The 26259-nt window shown below is 47.7% G+C and overlaps 1 protein-coding gene across 1 annotated transcript in view; it reads left to right on the forward strand.

Annotated features, from left to right (window-relative positions):
• Window positions 1-26259, forward strand: part of LOC119454075 (uncharacterized) — a 58039-nt gene that overhangs the window by 15594 nt on the left and 16186 nt on the right. The window contains exons 3-9 of the mRNA XM_049667902.1: window positions 1994-2187; window positions 8581-8734; window positions 14966-15128; window positions 17203-17327; window positions 20095-20239; window positions 21446-21613; window positions 24767-24928. Coding sequence (XP_049523859.1) covers window positions 1994-2187; window positions 8581-8734; window positions 14966-15128; window positions 17203-17327; window positions 20095-20239; window positions 21446-21613; window positions 24767-24928 — 1111 coding nt within the window. The remainder of the gene's footprint in view (window positions 1-1993; window positions 2188-8580; window positions 8735-14965; window positions 15129-17202; window positions 17328-20094; window positions 20240-21445; window positions 21614-24766; window positions 24929-26259) is intronic.

The following is a 26259-nucleotide window of genomic DNA, read 5'->3' on the forward strand; positions in this document are numbered from 1 at the left end:
ATACGCCATTTAAATACAGGAAAGTTCTATGAGGCACGATCGCGCGATTAGCGACAATGAATGGACGAAAAGATTACTCTTGGGAAACCCAAAATGATCTGCAATAAACGACGAAACGGAATCGTGAAAGGTCCACCGACGACTGCTGGCGGCGGCCGTCGGCGGCCCGATTTCGGGCCGCAGTGGGTCTATGCCGTTTCTCTAGCACAGTCAATCGCGCAATCACTTTTAGAGAAAGCACGGCAGTTACGCGTAATTTCCCAACATTTGTCTCCACAAAATTCTTCAAATTGTGTATGTGCGCGGTGGCAGTTCGCAAATTCGCATGCTGACAGCCGTGGTTTTGCAATCTGCCCCGTGTTGGCTGCGCGCTCCGAAACTAATTTGGGTTGGTATTCGCTGGCCTTGACGAAGCCCTTTGTTAACCTTGCGTGGTTAACCTCATTAATTCGTTCGGGGCGCTCGGCAGGTGAACGAGCCGGGTTGCTTACCCTACATGTATAAGTTGTAAATACCTCCTATGTATACGTAGCAGAAAGCGTTTCTGTTGCGTACTTCACGCGTCGAACAGCACGTATCCAGCGCTCCCATCGGACGCTTTATACGGCTTTCCGGGGAACAGATAGAACCACACATCAGGATTACGACCCTCATGTTCATGACGATTTACCAAGCAACAATAACAGCGACTACCGCGCTTCGGGACCGCGCGCTGCTCAGCGTAATCGTCAGGTCCCCCTTCTTTCAACGCGATCTGGCATGACGTCAGAGGCGGAGCCGGTGAAACCACGAGCTGAAACGGTGAAACCGTTGCCTAGTAAGCGCCGGCGTTGCATCGGCGTTTCCGGCGTTGCATCGTATATATAGAAGGGGCGGCTCGGTGGGATTCGTCGGCAGATATGGCAAGTGAGTCGGAGAGACTGAAAGAAGCCAGGCTTCGTCGTCGGAACGAATCCAAGAGGAGGCAGCGAGCCGAGGAGACGGAGGAAGAACGAGCCACACGCCTTGAGAAGCGTCGTAAGTCCGAAGCGGACAGGCGAGTGCATTCAGATGAGGATGGTTCGTCGTCTAGTTCGGCATCTCGTGCAAGGGCCGCGGATCAACGACGGAATGAAACAACCAAGCTAAACAATAACATTAACCGTACATCTCGCTACGCACACCCAGGCATAACTGAGTTGTGCCACAGCCAATTTTTTTTTCTTATGAACCAGGCAATTCATTGGGTCAAGTGTTACACTCAATGACGTAGACTCTAAAGTGCGATCGTTCTGCGAAATTTGAGCGAGAACAGTGAGCGCAAAATATTTTTAGAACATTTTAAGGGGAATATGCATGCCTCTGTATAAAGGATCCTCCAGATCGCACAAACTATTCTGAGCAGTTAAAAAGTGTTAAAACGCTATCTGAAACACAATTTTTATTCCTCCCCGGAAAGATCACGAAACCTACCTACGAAAGCTCAATGTATGCATCGTGTCTCTTCTATTTGAACACATTGAAGGTACAATAAACAAAACAAACAAAAAAAACGTTGACGCTATGTCATTACTTACTATTTCACAATACCGAAGATGCCAGCCTTATTGTCAGAGAAGCCTTCCTAATGCAGAAAAGAGTGCAAAACAAAAAGCTGGTGCCGTCACCGCCTTCACGTCTTCGCTACAGTTCGCATTGACACCATACATTCTGACGGTTAAGATCGCCTGCATTACGTTCTCGTAGAGACAAACACGGAACTTAACAATTGTCAACAACTTTTACTGAGCTGCAACTGCTCGAATAGAAAAAAAAAAAAAAAAGGATACTTCGGAATCCATGACGTCAGTTCATGGCGCGAAATTCAAGAAATTAAACTTTGACCATGTCGTTTACTCCTCTTGTAATCAACCTATTACCGCAAAATAAAACCAAAATCTCGTTTTAAAACAATATTTTAGCATTGCAAACCAATGTATTGTGTTTCTGTTTAGCGTCGTGTTGGTGAAATTAGGTTAACCTTCCGGTTGTTTCGCTCCCGTGATATGCCAGGCAACTACACGCTCATCTGCGTGTTCGAGGCGCTGCGTCAAGTGCTGTGGAACAAGAGTTATACGTGCACCGACTACGTCTACATCCGGTTCTTCACGTACAGCCACGACAATGACCCGACAGTACAGGTGGTGTTCGAGAAGAAGAAGCTCAAATGTGAGTGCTGCAGTGCCACGTCGATTTGCTTTCGTCCCTTCTTTCCCTATTTTAAAGGCACTGACAGCCAAGTTTTGTGGTACCCGATTTTTCTCTAGTGCAACGGTAAGCTTACTGGTCTTAGTGTCCAATCATAGTGGTAACGCGGAAAACGCCGTGTGAGATTTTTTTATCAGAATTTTCCGATCTGCATTGAGTATGTAGTCGCGTGCTCAAAAAAGTCGCAGTTTCGCCCGAAAGGCGAAGCATCAATTGCGATAGCAAATTAGGTATACGGAGTAAGGATAGTAGTTTTATCGGCTGTGTAAACTTGGACACATTCGCTTACTGACTGAATTAACAAGCATGGTGTAAGCGCGCGCAAGCAAACATTCGACGATCCCACTCGACGACCGAAGACAACCGCTGTCAAAACGCTGGCGTGAGCAATCGCAGCAGCAGCAGCAGCGAGCGAAGGTTCGTGGGGTCTATCGCTTCAACGGAAACTGAGCGGCGGAAGCATAGCGCATACAAAGGTATGAGCCGTCTGCAGATCGCTTTCAAGATACGGTGCGGGCGACCGGCCGCAGCCGCTCAAAGTACAAGTGCGCGCTTGCAGGCAGAGTAGAAGACGCAACCCCTCCCTCCCGCGTTGCCTTCCCGCTTTCCTACTTTCGCGTGCGAGACTTATACCCCTGTCAGACGGGCATCCGCAAACTCCTTTTAACTCTGTCGTCTTTATCTTGAGGGAGATGCATGCGATGTCACACGGTCGCCCTTCCACTAAGGGAGTTTAACGGAGCTTTCGGTCAAGGGAGATCGGCGATCTCCCTCAGCGGCTGAAGGGAGTACTCTCGCGCCCATGCTTGTTGTTGTAAAGCTGAGAATTTAATTATGGTTTGCATTAAAAATAATGTCGAGTGTTTTTCAAAACAGTTATGTTGAAATAAATAAACGTTCAAGTACAATTCAGCGACATTTATGCTTGCTTCTGGACTATACTCTCGACCTGTAGGCTATAGGCTTTTCTTGACGTCTTCCGCTTCGTCACTCATGGCTGACACGGCACTACAGCCACTGTAACGGCACAGTTCAAAAAATAAAATAAAAGCTCACGAGATCACAGTGCACGAAATGTTGATAATTGTTTGGGTAAAACAATGCACAGCCGTGCAGAGCCTACTCGCCACGCCGCAAAGGAACACAGAGAAGCACAGGGTGGCTAGCGTCGCTGTCTGCACTGCTATGTTTAGCGAGCGCACTTTGATTTTTAGCGAGGTGTATGTTTTTCGCATCAAATATAATAAATAGTATTTTTTATGGAAGGAGCGTTAATTATAATAGCTACGAGCGTAATTAGAAGCTACATTTTTGTAATTCTACAAACATAAACGGTGCTCGACGATTTTATCGCCCTTGGACTTTATGCGGAACCTCACGGCGACGACGGCGAAAATCCGCTTGCAGTGTCCATATAATTGCTATCGCAATGAAAGAAAAAAAATGAACGTCATTACGTTACGCTAAAAGTGTTGGAGTTCAAAACATGGCGGCCACGACGTACTTCCGGCTACGGATTTACTTTTGGCATTTGTTGTCTGCAAAAGCATAGCCCTCGAGATTACCTTCCGTTACTTAGAGAGAACCGTCCCTCGGTCCAACGTTTATAGATACATATTTTATTGCGATAGCAATTATATGGACACTTCAACCGGATTTCTGCCGTCGGCCGTCGCCGTCGCCGTGAGGTTCCCTATAGATAAAATCTTCGCCGCGTGCCGTATGCCCGGGCGGAAGCGTGCGGGGACGCGCGCTATCACGGAGAGCGAACGCACTCAATCTCCCACGCGCAAGCAAGGAAGCGGGAAGCCAGCGCCGGAGGGAGCGGGGGGGGGGGGGCACTTCCACTCTGCCAACAACCGCGCTCGTCGCTCGCTCGCACCGTCTCTTATCTCCACACGGCTCTGACCTTTATGCGCCGTGCATTCGCCGCTCAGTTTCCGTTGAAGCGATAGACCGCACTTACCTTCGCCGCTGCGGCGTACCGCTTGCTGCCAGAGTTTTGACGGTCGTTGTCTGCAGTCATTCAGTGTGATCTATTCATGTTTGTTTGTGCGCGCTCACACCACGCTTGTTCATTCAGTTAGTAATAGTCGGGCCACATTTTCCAACGCACGCTACACATGCAATGCTGCCCGGATCGGCAGTGCAGCGCTACAGGTGTGTCCCTTCGCACGCGCTGCCCACGGGAAGCGCTTCTCATCAACACCACCGTTTCACACTCGCCTTCTCGTGGTCATCGAGTCTCTCTTCATGTCGGTCTACTTACGCCGCAGCACGCCTGCTTACTTAATCAGCTCATGTTTGCTACAATTCATATTGCTACCAAAGCCGCTCACCTTACTTCGTATGACATTGCTGTGTTGCTATCGCATTCATTGCTTCGCCCTTAGGGCGAAACTGTGACATTTTTTTAGTTTCGAAACTCCTCGTCTCGTCTATGGGGAGCAGGCTACCACTGCCGTTCCCGCCACCGCAGCGCTGCAGTCGACCTTCGCGCCAAGCGTGCGAGTGTCGTCTGCTATAGCCTGGCGCAGTTATGATTCACATGGTGCTTGCTTATTAAAAGAGCCAGCGTAGCTGGGGGTCGACCAAGGGTTACGAAGTTTCGCTAAGTTTTTGCTATGTATTACTATGTTATACTAGATTTTACCGAGGTTTGCACTCGTTCTTCGCCGCCGCTTTGACGAAGATTCACCAGCATGGTATTCCAGGTTTGACGCAGCTGTTGCATTCGTTCACGACCAGCGGTACGACGGGCTTCCCACCGAGCATCTTCTTCCTCGGGGGTTACGTACTCGGGGGTTACGTTACGTTACGTAAATTTGAGCGCAGCTCGATACGCGTTTTCATTTCGCGATATACTGGCTGGCGCGGACAATCTGTCACGTGAGGCAGGTTGCAAACGGAGCGGAGTGCGGCACGATTACTTCGCTAATCGGGAGATCGCGAGAGCTAGGCAGCGCGTGGGGGACGCGTGGGCGCGATTCACAGCAGCCGCCACCGACAGACCTCCACTCACGCAGCGCTTTGTATCCATATATGTTAACGGTAGACGCGCTCGCAGCATGCCCCATCGATGGCGTCATCGGTGAACAGGCGACGCGCGCTACACTGGCGCCATCTCCTGTCATTGTCGCCGCAGACCACGTCTTGCTCGGCACTACGCTTTTCTTCTCACACTATCGCCATACCCTCCTCCTCCGTTAATTTTCCGCCTCATGGTTCCGCTGCACCCTCCTCATCCGCTTTCCTCTTCGCGCTCTCTTCGCTATCGCCGTCTTTCATACCCCGCTGCGCTCCGCATTCGCTCTTTCATCCTTCGATGTGCTCGTTCTCTCGGTTACGCCCAGGGAAGCCGACGCTCAACGCAGGCACGGGCGCCAAAGATACGCACTCTAAAAAAATTGCGGAGCCATTCCACTCTGTGAAGGTGGATGACCAGCGAAGCTGTTGCACATCACACGGGGTTAGACACAAGTATACATGTATTTATTTCCATCATTTGGTAATGGTAGTGACGATAACTTTGTGATTACTCTGATTTACACTGATTGGTTCGGTTAGAACCTTAGACAGCTTCTTGTCCAAATTTCAATCTATACACGACCGTCGTTGAGTATAGTTGAATGACTTGGATTGGTGTATATAGCACTTCAAACCAGACTCTTCTAGCACAAACTTAGTGGGCCCTTTCTTGTATGGCTTTGAACGGACAATATTGAAGTCTCCAACGATGATCACAGTGTCATTGCGGCTTACCAATGCAAAGTGCGTGGTGATCAACTTCTCGATATCACTCTTGTGTGTGCGCCTGGAGATATATACTCCGTGGATATCACAATTCCGTCTTTCGCTTGTACGGCACACACATCCCCACATTCGGTGGCATTGTCCTCTTGCCAGTCAAGGGTGTATAGTCGTGCATACATTTTGTCCTTTGCGTATATTGCAACGCCTCCTGCTCGTGAGTCCAGTATACCCTTCGACTTGACGCAATGTATCTTGACTTATTTGTTTAATTTAATATTATTTGTTTATTATTATTATTATTATTATTATTATTATTATTATTATTATTATTATTATTATTATTATTATTATTATTATTATTATTATTATTATTATTATTATTATTAGGGGCGGAGTGCTTGAAGCCTGCATCACCCCGCCCCCCCCTGGTCATCCTGGTATTGCACTATTTCCGGGATCGGCCAACGATGTATTTTTATTGTTGACGCCCAAACACGAAAAATACATGGAACCTTAGCCATATACAGCTTTGCTGTAATATGTCATCTTCATTAAAACAAAGCACTCGTCACGAGCACGAAACAGTCAGTCGCTCTGCTCTCCCCAAGCTTATATCATTAAAGTTTGACCTTTCACGTTAGCGCTGCGCTTAAGTTGCAGGGTCATTTTCTAATATTTCATTCGTGTGAAATGTGCCCATGCGTGTCACCAAATAAATTTTAAAAATGTCCATTTCACCGACCTTGAATTTCAGGGAAACCGGAGCGCCGCACTCGTTCTGATCAGTTTGTTATTTTTATTTATTTTTTTAATTATTTTTAGCTGGCGTATACGTCCGAAGGAAGGATGACTTATGCGGAGATTTCCCGTACAGATCGCAGCGCGTTTCTACCACTTGCTTATGTACAAGTTCCCATTATATTGACGACGTTCGACTTTTTCGATTGGATCAAAAGTAGATTGGAAGGTTCGAAAAACACAGAAGGAACTGTACACTTCTTTATGTATGTCCGTGCACCGCGCTCATTTTAGACTACCTTCCCGCTTACGATCGTAACTTCCTGAGACCCGAACACAACTATGGCGTACAATCGCTCTTCAATATGTTTTTTATTGCCTACTGTTATGTTATGAACTCGAAAAAAAATTTTTCTAATTTAACTACCACGGTTAGATGCCAAAAGCTGAGTGTCCATGTACGAGAAAAAAAATTACTCTCTGCATCAGCGCCTCATATTTGCTATGGCAAAAGCTGCATTTCATAGCTTAAACACAGAGGTGAAGATGGAGAGAGAGAGAGAAACGTGGTGGGAAAGGCAGGGAAGTTAACCGAAAAGATTCTGGTTTGCTACCCTGCACTGGGGAAGGGTGAAGATGGAACTACGTGTAGTGCATTGTAGTGTTTGCTGCCGCGTCCGATATTTAAAAGCAAACTCAGTGGTTCGGAAACACGCCTCAAGGTTGCGTTCGGCCGTCTGGGACGACACAGAGGTCTATATCAATTGAGTGTCCAGTTGACCGAAAGCGTATGACAAGAGTATGAGTAAACCAATTCTTAACAGTTGGACACGCACCGTACCTCATACCCAGAATGAATAGGTTGCGCAATCGCTTCCGAGTGAACTCCGAAAACATTTTTGAAGGCAATGTACAATGTATTGTACAAAGGGTCTTAGGAGGCTAAGACTTGATTATTTCACCTTCCTGAAACTGTACATAAAAACACTGTACATAACTTCCACTCACCCCCCCCCCCCACGCACGCACACACGACACACACACAAAATGTTTCTCCGCGCAGGCAATGCCTCTTTGTCGACTTCTAAAGTATCCCACGCAGGTCTGATGGCGGGGGGGATCTATATGGCTTGCGCCATTTGTGATCGCTTTCCTGTACCTGCTGTAGCAAACGTGCACGAAACACGTCGGCCTGTTCTCGCGAAGTTCTATAACAGGACGTACGATATGAAACCAGGACTAAGGTTCATCTCAGCAGGCGGGGGAAAAAAAAGTGTACCTACAGACCAAAACATGTGCGCGATATCAACACTCGGTGACCCCCACGAAGCAGGTACTCAAGCGTCTCCGCGAGCACAGAATTTGGAAAAGGTATCCACAGCCGGCCACGCGCACAAGGACAGTGGCGAGGCAGGCACACGCAGTGAGGAAATGAAATTGCCAACCAACACAAGGTGCAGCGCAAACTGCACCCGGCGTGCTCGCGTCAGCAGAACAGCGCCGTTCACTAGGCGCAAAGCTCGACCGTAGCGCCCTCACAGCCCCAAAGGAAAAGCCGCGCCCGGCTTGAGATGACATAGAGTTAATATAACTGACTCTAGAGGCAAAGCTGGGCGGAAAAGGGGGGGACCGCTAGGGCGCCGCCATCTTGTCGGCGCCATCTTGTAACTTGTCATAGTGCACTGTAGATCTGGTGTCGCGGATTTGGGTACCAGCCATTAGGAGGAGCTGTCAGCCGGTCGTAAGTTGTACGCATGATATGCGAGGGTTCTGGGGTGGGAGCGGTCGTCGAGTAAGAATTATACGCGTTCTCGTTTGCTCTTTACGAGAACTGTACTTACGCGCCGAAAAATGTGTTTGCAGCGGGACTCGTGAAAATGTACTACGACGACAGCGCCGAAGAATGGAGACAGTACAGCTATCGAGCGCTCGACAATCGAGTGAGGACTGCCATTGGACGACACCCAGGAACCCGCTGGTTTTTGGGCCTTTGGGGTTCCGCCTACATGAGGCTCATGTGAGTTAAGTGCCTGCGTGTGACAACCTGTCAAGCTTAGCGTGGCCTCCGTGATCCACTGCACCAGGAGGTTGCACTGCGCGCCCTCCACCGAATCTCGAAGGCCTTGGTTTCAGCCTTAGGTTTCCTTACAATATTATCTTTATAGTAGGATACAACTTTAAAAAAAAAAAAAAACAGCAGTTGGCAACAAAGGCACATGGACCGCGCGGGGTTGTGTTACTCCGCCAGCCAATCACAGAAGCAAACAAAATCGTCTTCATGCTCGTTTTCAAAATGGCGTCGTACTTGATACGACTGAACTTGTCGTACTTGTACGTTCCATTAAAATAGAGTGAAAACGTATAAAACCACGCGTTTATAATTTTATTTTTGTGGTTACCGCCTTATTTAGGTAACAGGGAAGGTTTCAAGTACGAACTATCTGCAGCCTCGCGGAGGAACAGTGACTGGCGGTTATGAGGGCGGGGGCGAGGCTTCACTGCAGACTTAAGTTGTATGCCACTATATAGATGAAAAACCTGACGCAATCATCCAAGCAAGTTTTCTGACGAGCGTTGTGTGAATGACCAAACATTTATCTTTTAGCTTGTCATGAGCGTGGCTTAACACAGAACAGTGGAATCTTTCTTAGGATGAAATGTTCTTAATATGCGAACCGAGGGGCCTCCGGTTTGGTAGACACAATCTTATGAAGCCAACCGACAATGAAACCAAGCAAAGCATACAGTAAATTGCTTGCTCATTAACTCAAATGCAGAAATGAAGTCCACTGAAATTAGACGATTACTCTACTCCCTGATGCGAAATTTGAGCGCCGCTCTACAAGTGTTTTCATTTCGCGATATATTGGCGGGCGCGGACAATCAACTCGTGCGGCGCCTGGCAAACGGAGCGAAGTGTGGCGCAACTGCCTCGCTAATCGGGAGATCGCGAGAGGCAGCGCGTGGGTGACACGCGTGCGCGATTCACAGCAGCCGCTGCAAACGGACCTCCGCTCATGCAGCGCTTTCTTTCCATATATGGTATCGGTGGACGCGCTCGCCACATGCCTTATCCGTGGCGTCATCGGTGAACAGACGACGCGCGCTACGCTTGCGCAATCCCGTAGCGATCGTCGCCGCACGTTTTTGTGCGGCAGTGCGCTTTTCTTCTCAAGCTTTCGCCATACCGGGGGGTCCTTGGCCGTATACCATCCTCCATCTCTCTTCGCTATTGCCGCCTTTCATCCCCCGCTGCGCTCCGCGCTCGCTCTTTCGTCTTTCGCTGTGCTCGTTCGCTCGGTTACGCCGCAGGACGCCGATGCTGGACGCAGGAACGGGCGGCTAAGAGCTGAACTCTAAAACAACTTGCCGCTAGCTGGTTCCAAACAGACGTCACCGTACTTGTTTGGCGCGGTAGGAAACCCCCCAAGGGCTCCAATATATATATATATATATATATATATATATATATATATATATATATATATAGAAGCGGCTCTGGTGTCGTAGGCGGTCAGACTGGCGCAGCCGCTTGAAAAACGCACTACACAAGAGGCGATGGCAATACGCCGAAAATGGAGCGCTGATAAGGGGAAACCACTGCGTCGCCGTCGATATTGTCTCTTGATCTAACGGTAAGAATGCGGACTCGGCCGGGTGGAAGGGCAAAATTTGCCGCTGTGACAATGTGGGGCCCCCACCAGCGAAGAATCGGCAGCGTCAGAGAGCTCGGTGTCCGTAATATGCATAAGTGGTTGTCGGCACGAAATGACAGCAGATGCAGCTGACAAAAAGTCCCAGCCTAAGATGACCGGGTAAGCTGGATATGATGGCGAATTCCGTCGATGAGGGCACGCGCGGTACACTGTCCGGTAGAATAAATGGCACTGTCATTGGCGCCACATAATACCAGGCCAACATAAAAATTATGGAATTTTACGTGCCAACTCCGCCATATGAATATGAGGCATGCCGTAGTGGGGGACTCCGGATTAATTTGTACCACCTGGTGTTCTTTAACGTGCACCTAAATCTAAGTACACGGGTGTTTTCTTCATTTCGCCCCTATCGAAATGCGGCCGCCGTGGCGGGGATTCGATCCCGCGACCTCGTGCTTAGCAGCCCAACATACAGAGTTAGCACTTTTCGTACACAGAAGCATAGTTCGCGATGAATAACAGAGATGACGGCTACAGTGTTAAGAGCGTCGACGGAAACACCTTCCACACAAACAGCGAGTAAATTTGTCGGGCGAGCAGGAGGTGGGTGGTGACATTTCGCGTGACAGAATTGTGACAGTTCGCGAAGAAGCAGTTTCTCCTTCAAAAACTGCAGCTTCTAGTTTTCCGAATGGTTGTCGAAATAATTGGAGGCAGGACGTAAGGGCGATGAAGTACGGCGGAACGGTGACTGGGAACGACGACGGGGTGAGCGAGACGACCGGGACATGCCTTGGGACAGCGGAGGTGATGGCTTGGGTCAAACAACCGTCGCCACTCATCGCATCGAAGCAGTCGGATGCCGCGTCATTCGTCCCCGCCCTTACCACGTATCGTCTTCTGGACGCAAGGTTACAGGAGAACAAGTCAACGACATGCTCGCGCAGAACTTCAAAAGGCCTTCAGAAAGCCCTTGGTCTTCTCCTGTTGTCCTAGTTAAAGAAAGGCTCGGTACGCTTTTGCGTTGACTATAGGGCACTGAACAAAATTACCCGTAAGGATGTATATCCTTTGCCTCGTATTGACGATGCTTTTGATACCTTTACAAGGTTCCGAATACTTTTCGAGCCTCTACTTGCGTTCTGGCTATTGGCAGATCCCGATGCGTGAGCCCTACAAAGAGAAGACGGCGTTTGCAACACCTGATGGCCTTTTCGAATTCATTGTAATGCCTTACGGTCTGTGAAACGCGTAAGCCACATTTGAACGAATGATCGATACCGTACAGCGCAGCATAAAATGGAAAACCTGCCTTTGTTACCTGGACGGGCATTGTCATCTTTACGTGCAGCTTCTTCCAGTACCTAGAACGTTTAGACGACTTTCTCACGTGTCTTGCCAAGACCGGTCTCCCGCTCAATAGTAAGAAGTGTCGATTTGCTAGCCGCAGCATCAAAGTATTAGGTCACGTCGTCAGCAAGCACATTATTGAGCCAGCTCCCGACAAGGTCGCTGCTGTACTGCATATCCCAAAACCAACCACACCTAAAGACCTTCGCAGCTTTCTCGGATTAGGGTCGTACTTCCGCCGCTTTGTCCATGACTTCGCGACTATCGCAGCTCCTCTTCATAAACTTATGACCACGACCACACCCTTTACCTGGACGTATGAATGTGAAGCCGCCTTTGAGACCCTCAAGCGATGTCTCACGTCAGGACCAGTGCTTCGTCACTTTGATCCCACAGCCTATACTATCCTACACACTGACGCAAGTGGGCATGGAATCGGCGCTGTCCAGCTACAGCGGAACCACGCGTCTGAAGAGCAAGTCGTGGCCTACGTGAGTCGTACTTTTTCTCCTGCTGAGCGAAATTATGCCATCACTGAACAAGAATGCCTTGCCATCGTATGGTCCATACAAAAGTTTCACATCTATTTATATTGCCGCCATTTCATAATTGTGACTGACCATCATGCTTTGTGTTGGTTGTCCTCCCTGCAGAATTTGTCTGGATGCCTCGGCTCTTGGGTGCTGCGTTTACAGGAGTACGACTACACTGCCACATATAGGTCTGGCAGGCAACACCAAAATGCATGCGCTTTGTCTCGCTGCCCGCTGTCGCCAAATGCCCATGTCTCACCTTCCATCTGTTCGGCACCGCCCAGCCAACCGACCAAGACGATGGCCCCGGTACGGTTCGTGACCTCGGTAGACATTCTGTCATCAGGAGACCTCGCCTCCCTCCAACATGCAGATACATACTGCCGCACAATTATCGACCGGCTTACTGGCTTAACCAGTCCTCCTAACAGCCGCTTAAGACGACACCTTTCACGGTTTAAACTTCATGATGGATCATTATTTCGGCAAGTTTACCACCCTACCGGTCACCGATGGGTCCCAGTCATCCCTCGCTCACTTCTACTACAAGTTTTACAAGCGTTTCACGACGACGCAACGGCTGGTTACTTAGGATTTCACAAAACCTACGACCGCATTAAGACTCACTGGTGTTGGCCTGGCCTGTCCACTAGTTTTGCCAAGTACGTCGGTTCGTGTGCGTCATTCCAACATCGAAAACGTTCGACCTCTCTTCCCGCCGGCCCTTTACACCCCTTGCCGTACCCGTCCATTCCCTTCGAATTTATGGGTATGGACTTGCACGGACCGCTTCCGCTTACACCCACGGGTCACCGCTGGATTGTCACCGCCGTGGACCATCTCACTCGCAACGCGGAGACGGTAGCTCTTCCTTTTGGTGCAGCCTCTGAAGTCGCCGAGTTTGTCCTGCGCGCCATTATCTTGCGCCACGGTACGCCTCGTGGTCTTCTAAGTGACCGTGGCAAGACATTTCTTTCGCATGTTCTTGCTGAAGTCCTACAAGCCTCTAACGCCATCCATAAGACCACCTCAGCTATCATCCCCAAACCAATGGTCTTACCGAGCATTTCCATCGAACTCTGTCCGACATGATCTTCATGTATGTTAAACCCGACCACAAAAACTGGGGCACTATACTCCCTTTCGTCACGTTTGCTTATAACACTGCCGTTCAACGCATATATATATATATATATATATATATATATATATATATATATATATATATATATATATATATATATATGCATTCGAACCCGGGTATAACGAAGCTGAAGGGGATCACAAAAAAGTTCAATATATAGGTAATTCGATATATAAAATAAAAATGTTATGCAAAAATTCAGAGCCCTCCCACTGCTTTGAAGATGGAAGACAGCGAAGCTGTGACTATGGTGGGTCTGCTATAGTGAATAATGCTATAGTTAACTTATATATTATTATAGTTAACTTATATATTGACTATATTGAGCGTCTTCGGTATGTTCGTCAAAGAGCAAGGACACCATGCAGCGTCTTCTTTTCGCCCGGCGCGATGGCCAAGTAGTGCGTTTGCTGCGCCAAGTCCACCACGTCATATACTAGCGTATGAGCCACAGCGTTCATAGCCGCGGCACACTGCACGGTATCGTCAGAATGCTGACGTCAGGATCCTGGAAGATGTGGTTAAACGAGCGTCCGTCCCATAACGAGTCCAAAGGGCAACTGCTGATAACATCGCGATCTCCACGTCACGAGACAAAGGGGGACAACGATTGGTGGGACGTGCCGCGACCGAGTATCGCGACACTTATGAAGGAGGCATCGACGGTGACGAGGGTTATAACAATGGGCCAGCCATTATCCGTTTTGACACCTGTACTCAGGCACAACTGACGGGAAACGACCACCCACATGGAGCCGAAATTGTACACGCCGGTCGGTCTACTACACGGACGCGATCTCCTAGAACCTAGCCCTTCAAGGAACACTAAAACAAAACAATAAATCAACTTAGATTGATAAAGTACTCTTCGAAATATCTGCTGCCGGTAATTATACTGCAAAAGGTCAATTATTAGCAGTGAAAGTGAAGCTCAAGGTATTTTTTTTTATTTCCCGCGTAAACCCCAACGCCAGAACTTCAGTGTGACGTCACGACTTCTAAAGTAATAATAATTATTTTTCGTATTTGGGCCACCTTGGCTCAATAAAAGTTCGCGAAACTTGCCATGTTCAGTCTTGGGCTCCTTTTGAACACAACGTAGTCAATCTTTTAACTGAGACCTAGAAGACGCTGTCAAAATCCATGACGTCACGGTGAACTGGCGCGGGAACTTCAAGGTGGCGTCGCCACTCGCCTTATGGGTTTTTCGTTTCTTTCTGGCTTATCAAGCGGCTTCTCGCGGTACGAGTGGTGTTTTCGGTGTTGTGGAAGGGTAATCTACTGATACAGAAGAAATCATTTCTCCCTTTTAGTGCCCCTTTAACAGCATCGCTGTAAAGCTTGCAAGGGGATTTTGCTGCTGTTCGTTATACACAATTCGTTATATGTGAGTTCGATATAGCCGGGTTCGAGGGTATATATATATATATATATATATATATATCATAACGAAGGTACGATACATTGCATACAAAACGGGTGTTCCATTGAAGAGTCGACTTAGCTGAATATACTCGTGCTTCAGAAACACGCTCTGCAAATCACTTTGCTCTTTCTTCTAGGTCCGGTCTCTTCCACGCGTCCGTCGTGCAAAAGGCCCTGCACGATGCGCTGCGGAGCAACTTCAGCGATAAGGTTAACATGTCCTACTTCCACGGGTTCGCCATCATCAACAGCATCATACGCGACACCCGGCCCCTGGGTCGCTCCTTCAATTTCAGCGATGTGCGTATACCGTGTGGCACCGCTTTCCGCGCTCCTGGGGCCGAATTCGCAAAGCACTTCATTCGTGAACGCCTTCGATGCGAAAGCGTCAAATTGCCCGTTGAGCGAAAGAGCCGGCGTCAGTCGTCTGTAGCAGCGAAACGGCCGATAAGTTCCCATTGGCTCATCGTTCCCATCGGCAGATAAGTTCCCACGTCATGAGCGCGCCTCGACAGAGCAGAGCCAGCGCCTCCTAGATAGCAGCTAGCTAGCCTGTGAATTCTGCTTTATGACATCATGCTATGTACTTGGACCTAAATTTCCATTGCCAAGACCGGCGTGACGAAAGCGGTGACGTCAAAATCACCGCGGCGTAATCGGGAGCATCTCCGTTAAATTCTATGGCAGTCGGGCTAGATAGCATGACGTCACGGATCGAAGCGCGCACCGTCCTTGTCCTATCTTGGAGGCATTGGTAGAGCGCCCAAAAGGGAACACAGGCTTCTTGAATAGCGCGCCAGGTGTGCCTTACGGGAGAGGGCATCACCGCGACGCCACGTCATCCATGCTCTGCACTCGGAAGCCTGTGTTATCCGCGCGTTCCTTGTCCGCGCAAGCTCTCGCCTGCGTTCTAAGTGCGCCTCGCGGTAATGCCAAATCAAAACGCGCCAAACGTATCAACGCCCGCGAGTTCATAACTCGAACGACCGCTGAACGGCGTTCAATTGGACATTAATGCTGTCGCATTTACAACTCGGAAGTGCTTTGTCCTCGGATTGTTTCTCCCTTCTTGCGTTGTATTCCTTTGCTATTAGGCATGCGTTAACGATTACGGCTTACGTGTAGCGTTTTCTTTTTCTTCCTCTTTGTTCAATTTCTTCGGTTCTTTTTTTTTTTTTTTTTTTTTTGTCTATGACTCAACAATGCCATACGTACCATAGGGGGCGCTCGGCCATCACCTGTTTTCATGAAAGCAAACGTTGCTTTAACAGTATTTGAAGAGTGGCAAATCCAGGATATCTTACCTCCCCCCCCCCCCTCGCCCATAAAAAAACGTTTTTCACTGCGTGAGTGCCATTTTAATTTCGCACTGGAGGGCAGAACATAGTGTAACATGAATTTCTAAAGAATTAGTTTTGTTCCGGATGACCATAAAACTGTTCCAGTGTCTTCTAGAAGGATGTGGCTTTGAAATTAATTCATTTTGAAGGGCGTTTGTGTTGCGTTTTGTGTGCTTTTAGTCTGCGAAAAAACTCCCACATGAGGGATATTAGACACTTTGTTGTTTAATTCGTTGTTTCTTTCCAATATGTTATAACATATGTGTGAGGTTGCTCGAAATCCAAACTATCAATTCAAAGTGGTTTGACGCTCGGAGAACTTAAGATTTGTGAGAAAGAAAAACAGCTTTTAAATTGCAAATATTTCATTGACCCGCGTACTCAGCCCTAAATTGTATATTGCGGTGGTCCACTAAAAAAAAAAGTACCGATCACAATGTATTTGATAGAAGACACATTTGAAATTTATTTCAGAAAGTTTAATAGGAAGCTTTTTGGGTTTAATGAAGAAAACTATTTTTTTTTTTTACGTTGTGTGCACAATAGGTGATGTACGAAACCCGATGTCTATGACGCGTTTCCGGATCCCGAAATCGATTCCACCGCATTCAACAAGCAAAAGCATAGCTTTCAATACCGGCGTCTGTTTATCCAGAAGGCGCCACGAGTAGGGTGCGAATTTGGACGCCACCTATTGTACACACAAGGCCTTAAGTGGGTGTGCACTTTCGGTGGCGGTTGCCTGTCTCAGGTAGTTCCTTCCGGTGGACAGTTGCCAGCCTACCTCTTACATCATTTTTGTGTCTTTCAATTGTATACGTGTTTTCGAACAGGATAATAATTTTTCGCGCAAATAATGACCGCCTCGTTAAGCCATTCCAACGCAAATATTAAAATTTTCTTACCTCGTGTGTGATCTTTCCAAATTGTTCTTTCTTAAAAGCATATATAGTGTTCTTGTTCGTTTCTTTGTTGGTTTGTTTGTAGGCATGTCGAATACAATAAAAATTGTAATCCTCATTTTCCAATTGCAGATCTTCCGGGGCCATACACACGGCACTCCAATCCTGGATCCCAGCTGGTCATTGATACACACGGCGGCGATATTTCCTTTCGGGCCTGCCGTTGTTCCCGAGTCCATGGTCAAACACATATTGGAGTGAGTAAAGAGCCCCCCGCCATATTTGTTCTTTGTAAACCTTCTATTTTCCTGTATTTTCCTTTATTGTACAAATTCGCCACGTTCCGGCCAAAAACCTCCCCTATCAAGAAAAGTCGCTAAGCGATGATGATGACGACTTGCACGGAAGTTTGTCTTTTTTGTGTGTTTTAAACGCCAACTGCAAGTAAATATCACTTTAGCTAAATTTGTAATAAATGAGTAGTGTATATCGCACTAAATAATTCTTGGCGAAGACCCAGGCCAGGTAACTGCACGGTTTTCTCGTTAGCCGTCTTTACGCGGCACCGAAGCAGACGACGCGCGCACCTGGCGGCAGCTATATGCCTGGCGGTTGTCGCTATGACGTAGACCCCAGTTTGGTGTCATGCGTCACTTCCGGTGAGCTGTATTGCCGGCGTTTTTTTTTTTTTTTTTTTTTTTAGGGTTTGGTGTCGAAAACAGCTATTTTTACCGGCTTTTTGCGTAGCTTCCGCTTGCATTTCGAACGTCACATTCTGTATGGTCTTTCTGCATTTCATAATGGTCACGTAAATCAAGATGACTGCCGTCAAATTGTTAAGTTCACATCATTAAGCAAGCAGCGGAATCGTGAAACGTGGCTCGCGGTACAACCCTCCTGTGACTTAGTAGGACGGCGTTAAAATGAAGCTTCGCCATATACCGCGCGATAATCGAGGTCCGTCTTGCCACTGCTGCTGAAGTGACGATGTGTTCAATCGGGAATTTCGCAAAGGACGAATCGGCATCCGCTTGTGGGATTAGCGGCGGCAGCTGCCTGTTATGCCACTCTTTACGTCCCAGAGGGGTTAAATGGACAAGCCACGCTCCGCGGTGCCGTGTGCAAAACGATGCGAATTGAACGAATCACTTGGCACTGGTTATTTCGCTCAACCTGGTCATTTTGATTATGTAGAAACATGGGTTTGACTTTTGCGACGATTCTCTTCGAGTTTCTAATATACACTTGCGCAGTAAAGGTTGTGACAAACAAGTGAATTAATGCAATTGTTAAGACTAATGAATTGCTTTGGCTATGGTGAGTCTAGAACTGAACACAGGTCAAACAGCTTTAAATTGACCATCAGGCGCCTCTCGGGGGCAATACGTTGCTGAAAGCAGTACCGAAACAGATTATTTTCGAAGTTGTAGAAAACCTTTTTTTATGATAAATGATGCGAAAAACAACCAAGACACAAATGCAAATAACGACAAGGACTAGCGCGCTCATGATTGAAGAAAATCTATTCCGGCGCAGGCACCAGCCCTGAGAGAAAAATACATTTAATTTATAAGATATTCCCAACTGTCTGGCTCATCCGATGTATCTTTATGGGCTTACGCCCAGACGAAACACACCCGTGTACTTAGATGTAGGTGCACGTTAAAAAACCCCAGCTGGTCCAAATTTCCGGAGTCCCCCACTACGGCGTGCATCATAACGAGATCGTGGTTTTGGCACGTAAAACCCCATAATTCAAATTCCGGACGACACTTACGCTCGCCGATGCGCACAAGCTCGCGCCTTCCTGCATTGCGTTTGCCGCGCCTCGCGAGAGATAAGGTTTGCATCTACAAGAGACGCATGCCAGCGTGCGCCCACTTGGCCCGCTCATAGCCGATTTGACAGACATCGTTTCGTACTGTCTTAATGACAGTGCTTCAGAATGGTTAAATATTGATAAACGCAAGTGCTTTATTACAGCGAAGCTGTTAATGGCTCACCTTTCGATCGTCGCGTCCGGCAATAGAAAAAAACTCTCATTGGCCGTATGCTGTATGTGCGAGTGAAAGCGCGCGAGGGCGAGGGACGCGCGCTTTGCCCGTTTCTTCTGACTTTCTTCGCGTGTTGCAACCGCACTCTCAGACTGCAGAAATGGTGATTTAACCAGTGTATTCCTGACGCCATGATGAGGCATCAATCTCCGAGGTATTGAAACCGAAAGCGAGGCCGAATTCACGAAGCTTTTGGTTCGGGACTGCTATGCGCCATCGGTCAGCTGCACGTCGCTAATAATGTGTCCAGCAGTACGATTGGCTAACACTTTCTTTTACAAAGCATTCCAATGCAGAAGGTTTTTGGTGAATGCGAGTCCCGGGCCCGCATTTTAAAAAAAAAGGTCTCACGATAGAATTGTCCGTAAGAGAAGTTGTCAACCAAGCCTACCTGATGCTGGAGATGTTACCACTGAAGGCGACCAGCCAGTAGCAAAGAACACTTAGAACAAAAAGCTCTCTGAATTCGGCCCCTACTTTGTAGGTCATCTGTGACAGTAGATTTTGAAGAGTCCTGTGATATTTGCCAGCGTTTGTTCTCTAGGGTTTAGAGCGTTTGACTACTATTTAACGGAAGAAAGCGAAAAATCGGAAACCTGCTGTAGGTACTTGGTTAAGTGATTAACCTTAAATGCAGATAAAGTACTGTCGCTTGACCCAACGTTTCGAGAAGAGGACTGCTTGTCTTCATCAGGGCGGCAACTGCACGGCCCTGACGAAGGCATATGTTATCACCTCGAAGCATTGGCTCCGGCGACATTACTTGTTCGACCCTTCTTAATCACTTCGAACCTCCATCTTCATGTAAACTTCTCGTCGTGTTCGGTGCTTGTTTTGGGCGCGTTAAAAACCTAACCAATCGATTAACTGAACTCCAGTACGCACGATGTGCAGCCACTCCAGTCGCTGATTAAGCACTGCGCTGCTGATGAAGCAGGGTGTGACTGATCTCTCCTTACGTGCCACGCAGGGAAGCAGACCTTGTAGGGATCAGCACGGCCAACACCACGGACGAGCCAAACTTGTTGATGGACAATGTCGAAAACACCGCTCCCTACCTGTTTGCGTCACCGCCCAACCCGATCATGCCGCCCGGCCCAAATACACGAGGCATGGTGAGTCGTCACGGATGACGTCACTGCCTTTTAATGAATACTTCTTCTGCGACTTCAGATGTATATGTGGTTGGGGTGTGCGAGTATTCGAAACTTTCGAATAACGAATCGAATATTTGAATTTGAATCGAATTGAATATTTGAATTTGAATGAATTGAATTAATTGAATGAATTGAATCTCTTGCGAATCTCTTGCGTTTGACAGTCAAGTTTTTTTTTCTTCTGTCTTGTACATGTACTGAGAAATGACCTTGTTTTGGAATTTTAAAAAATTGTGTTGGATGTCTGTCGCATATTATTGCGATAGCGATTATACGGACACTTCAAGCTTATTTCTTCCCTCGTCATCGCCGTCGCCGTGATGTTCCGTATAAAGTCCAAACACGATAACATCGTCGGCGCGCGCCGTACGCTGTATGTGCGAGTGAAAGCCAACGAAGATCAGCCGATGACCGCGGCTCAATCTCGTGCACGCGAGGGAGAAAGGCGGGGCGGAAAGCGCGCCGTCTTCTGTCACGCGCAAAGCATGGAGGGGGGGGGGGGGGGTGTCTTCTACGCCGGCGGCTTCTGCTTACGGTGCGGCCGCGCGGCCGCCGTATCTTGAGAGCGATCTGCGGCGTGCACAAAGTGCGCGCCCGCGCGGGCCTCATCTTCAAAGCGAACTGCGATGCGGACAACGTACGCCACGCCTATAGTGCCGGTAGCTTCGTATGCGCTGTGCTTTCGACGTTTAGTTCGCGTTGAAGCGAGAGGCAGCACGAAAGTCAATTCGCTCGCTGCTTCTGCCGCGCTTCCTGACTGCCGCGTTTTGACAGCGAGTTTCCGCGGCCATCGAGCTAGATGTGTTCAAGTTTACCTCTTCGCGCGTGACATCGTGTTTATTCATTCAGCTAGTAAGTGAATGTTTGCAACTTTATGCGGCCGATAAAACTAATATTCTTACTTCGTATAGGTGTCTACTAATTTGCTATCGCAACAGATGCTTCGCCTTTCGGGCGAAACTTCGAGTTTTCTTTATGTAATCATTGTTGTACGCCTTGTACGTGGGCGACTCGGGCGCCCTCAAGTGAAATTACTTTCACGTTTCGCCCGAGCATGTACCCGCATCGTAATGATGCGAATAAACGAAACTTGAACCGCCGCAGTTGCGACAGTGAAGTGACCGCGACTATAGTGCACGTGTGACCACTTGATGCGCGCTGCAGCTGGACATCCTCAAGGAATTCCCGCACTGGAAGAACGTGCTAAACAGGTCGAGACTATGCTTCTCCGTCACTACCTCGATCAACTACGCGCACACCGACGTCGACGGCATCGACTTCGTGAGGGATGTACGCCAGAACGAAGATGTGCAGCGTTACAGCCGCAGGCGGGTAAGGCACCGTTATTAGGGAGAATTACATAGAATATAGCGATAAAATATTACGGTCGCGGCAATTACAGAGCCAGCGTTTGCGGATGCTGTTCCGTAGCCGAGATCCATTTGCGTGCAGCACCTCTGTAGGGGAGGACAGAATACAAGAACCAAAGAGCACGTGATATCTATTCCTCAGGCTTTCAATAATGTTTATGTATAACTGAACTGCGATAAACACACAAGAATACGTCAAAGATCCCACTTACGTGCCAGGACATGTAGATCATGTCCTGAAAATACGCTGGTATAACTACCGTACTAATCAAACATGCTTTTCCTCTGTACTACACCAGAGTGGAATTCGCTATCGGAAGCTATATCATCAATGCTCCATCTCCGTCTCTGCTTACTCTGGGGAGAGAACATGCCCTTACATGTGAAAGCTATCACCTGTGTAGTCTTAAAACAATATTGTCCGTGGGCATCTCATGAATGCACCTTATTTTTGCGCCTTATTCATATATATCGTTTCCAAAGTAACAGTAATGGTCAATTTGGCCGTTGCGGGTGTGTATCTGTATGCATGTAACCTTGTCTTTAGTGGTGCTGTACGCAACAACTAGTTACCAGCAAACCTCATTTCATATTATTTATACATTTCCATTAAAAAAAGAATGGGGGACAAAATTAAAACACATAATAGATGTCAGGGATTAGGAAGATGCATGGTCGTGGGCAGCGTAACTACCTGAACTGTCTTATGGGCACTTGAACTTCAAAGTAATTAATTTCATGTAGTCCGTTACGTACAAGGTCTGGAATGTGCGAACTGCTAGGCTTTGGACTGAAGATCATTACGTATGATAGAAAGAAGCACAGCTTCGAAGGTACACACTAGGGGAAATTTCACCCTTAAGGGCAGTGCTTAAAGTGAGGGGGGGGGGGGGGGGGAGCCCAGCCCCTCCTCCATTTTTTAAGGAGGCGCTCGACCCCCTCTCGGCAGGTGAACTGTAGTACTGCGTCACACATTCGACAAGCGCTGGACGTGATTTTACTAGCATTAGCGCCTTGTTCGGGGCAATCCGAACTTTCCAATTTTTCGATTAATCGGTTCGTGTGGCGTTAGCAAAAACAGGACTGCTGCATGCATATGCCAACATGACGGTCATCACCTTTATTCGAATAAGATTCTTGGCAAAGCGTGCTCTTTCATTGACCACCTGAGCGTGAAGGTACCTGCTCCTGAATTAGGGAAAGTTCGCCTTGGTTTTATAGGTTATCAGTTTAATTTTCATTCGTTTAGTTGTGCATTATGAGTGCATCGTTGTACCAACGACGCATGCACTTTGTCCACCTTTGTAGGTAAGTGGGTGCCAAGCCATAAAATACATTGTTATAGTGCCTGAGGTTGTCAATGAAGCAAGGGAACTAAAGTTTTGTATTGCAGTTAGACTTATTTGAATTCAGGTATCTTTAACCCTTTATCTCCCGAATTATTTCTGAAACATCGTTTCCAAAATGGCAATTTTTTCAAAGTGCTTGATTGAATCGGCGCATTAAGTAACTTCCCGTAATACACTCAGCATAATATATTTATTTGCAGAAGACCTATAAACATTTGCTTAATTCCCGATAAGTTGTCTTCACTACACTGCTTGAAGTTTGCTTTTTCAGTGCCAATAAAGTAAACGTATATAAGCAAGCGCTCGCAAGAGAAGACTGCGTCTTCTCTCACGAGCGCCTCCGACCAAAGCAGCCAACACAGACACCAAGGACAACCTAGGGTAAATTGTACTTACTAACTGAATTAAATAAATCGTAGATTAATGGAAATGAAAGTGGATGAAAAACCAACTTGCCGCAGGTTGGGAACGATCCCACGTCTTCGCATTACGCGTGCGATGCTCTTAACCAATTGAGCTACTGCGGCGCTGTTTTTCCCATCCACTTTCTGGGATATTTATGTTTTTACTACTAGAACTAACTCTGGGAGTGTTAGCCTGCTCCACAAATCACAAACATTGGCGGCAGATGTGGGAACATCCTTTCTGCCGCAGGCATCATGAGTACGTGATCTTTTGGAGGGGAACGCAACTGGTCAATAAACCCACACATGCTACCTGAAGGCATCAATTTCGCCGGATTCGAGACCCTCGTTATGCAATGAACGAGAAGAAAGGGAACCGAGGGGCCCGATTTTCAGTAATCATATCATAAGAAGCCAACAAACACAGACACCAAGGACAGCATATGGGAAATTACTTGTACTTACTAATTGGATTAAAGAAATGATAAACTAACGGAAACTAAAGTGGATGAAACATAGCAATAATTTATATAAACGTGTGTGAGTGAGCGCGCACTATACTGGTCACCGGCCTAAGAGGGCCACCCCTCCACTGAAGGGAGACTTTAAGACCTGCTTAAGGGTGTTTTCTCATGTCTATAACTCACCCCCTTAAACCCATAAAAAAGAGTGTTTAGGCGAACAATACACCCATTTGAAAGGTTAACTTTTTGTTTATTCTGCGCCGTCACGTACCCAACGACGCACGCACTAGGCCACACGTTTAATCAACCAGAACCGTGGAGCCGCCGTGGCGTCGGGGATGCGTGATCGTCTCGCACACCGGACGCCCAGGTTCGACTCCCACCCAGAACGAAATTTACCATGTGTTCTTTTTAAAGGCATTAATTCAGTTTGTTACAAGAACTTGCCTGGGAAATTTGAAGTTAGTCCGGGCATTTTTGACGTGTTTTTACTCCTTGCGCCATCGGCCATTTTCGGCACCATCTTTCGGTCACGCCGACTACGCCGATGGATTTTCGCGTAATGGGGCATATAATGTTTTCGCATTAATAAACAACGCCGCAAGAACGTTCCAAGAGACGAGCGCAAGGTTAGACAAATTTAAGTAGTAAACACATTTCCAGTCGCATCCTAACGATCGTAGCACCACAGTTCCGTCTAGTAGTTCTTGTAGAAAGTCTATGCTACCGCCCGACTTAACCTCTATATAAAGAGAGTTGAAATTAACCTTACATAAAAACAGAGGTTAGGCTTAGGCTTAGTTTAGCTTAGGTTAGGCTTAGATGTTAGGTTAGGCTTAGGGCGCACAGCGTGATGCACGGGGTGATGACCCTCCCGTATCTGCACGCGCATGCGCAGTTCGTCGCCTTCAACGCCACCACCAAGTTGCCAGTGGAGAAGAAGCTCATGGTCTACCATTACGACAACGTCACGCACACGCATTACTGGCGTCGCCTGCCGCCCGGCGAGAAGCTTCTCAGCTTCTTCGCGTACGACATGGCCGAAACGCTCAAATACAAGGTATACGTGCGACACAGTGTCTGTATCTGTAGAGCAATTTTTTCTTTTACCTATTAGCTAGTGTAGGAGGTCGCCATTTTATTATGGCGTGGAAAACTTGTAGCTCCGCCCACCTATACACGAAGCCATTCTTTACAGCTGTAGTGTAGCATGAAAACTACACTTTCTACACCACAGTTTCGATGAGTGTAGGTACCGCACGACAAACAATCACGCTGGCGTTGCAAACGCGTGGCGCTGATTTGTCTGACTGTCGGCGCTTAAGCATGTGGCGACGACAATGAAGGTTCGCAGCAGGGACGTGTATGAAAGGCGGTCACCGTGTATGAAAGGCGGTCACAGAGGAAAGTGAGCTAATCTTCACGAGGACCGAATTATCTTACTCACGGATGACGCAGGCTGTTTCAGACTCGATATAATTTGGCGTCTTCCGTTTATAGCTGTAATTGAAGTAGTTATTACATGAAAAAGCGTCGCGGATCAGAAATAACTGCACTACGCTTGCGTACCTTCATTCCGCAGCGTTGACTGCTAAATATGAAGCGTAATATAGACTCAGCAAGGCAAACGTTGGTGGTATTCGGTGCTCCTTGCCTAACTGCCCCCATTGCATCAAATAGCCCTGGCTGTTCCCAACTTCGTGTTGTACCCTGTCCGTTGTTTTCGTGTGCGCTACACCAAAAAATAATGGAATATAGACGGGTGACAACGTCACCTAGTACTTCCCCGTACTAAACGCCATGGATTTTACAGCCTCTATATACTCGGGTCCGCAGGAAATGGCTTGTCGGTATATCTGCAAACATTGCGTTCCAAAGTAACGAAAGGCTAAACCTATAGTGTCGCGTTGTAGCGGTGGTCAAGGAACGAAACGCTGAAACAAGTGCGACTTTCGACTCGTATACTCTTTATTGGGGCGGACTTGTGCCCAGTCAGAAGAGCAACGCACAGCCCTAACGATAGCGGCGAACTGATTGATTCGTTGTTTGATCGTTGATTCGAGCTCCACCGTTCGAGCTCGTCAGCTATTTGTGCATGAACATTCCAGAATGTACAACACTATTAGCGACGCGCGCGCCATCTTGTCAGACACGCCTCGTTCGCTAGGCAATAGTTGGTCTCTAAATCCACGCCCCAACAGCGCACTGTTCCGCTCAGCGATAATCGCCCGACAGTGACGTCACTATAATGACGTCACTGCGTGGATCGCTTCTGACTCTCCAGACGCGGTCAGTCGCGCGCACTCTGTCAAACGCCAGTGCTTCCGTTAGCGCGCCATTTTTGCAATGGGTAGCCACCAACGTAGCCTCCCGTAGGACTTTCGCTCGAAC

The sequence above is a fragment of the Dermacentor silvarum genome, chromosome 5, assembly GCF_013339745.2.
Source record: "Dermacentor silvarum isolate Dsil-2018 chromosome 5, BIME_Dsil_1.4, whole genome shotgun sequence".
Lineage (NCBI taxonomy): Eukaryota > Metazoa > Arthropoda > Arachnida > Ixodida > Ixodidae > Dermacentor > Dermacentor silvarum.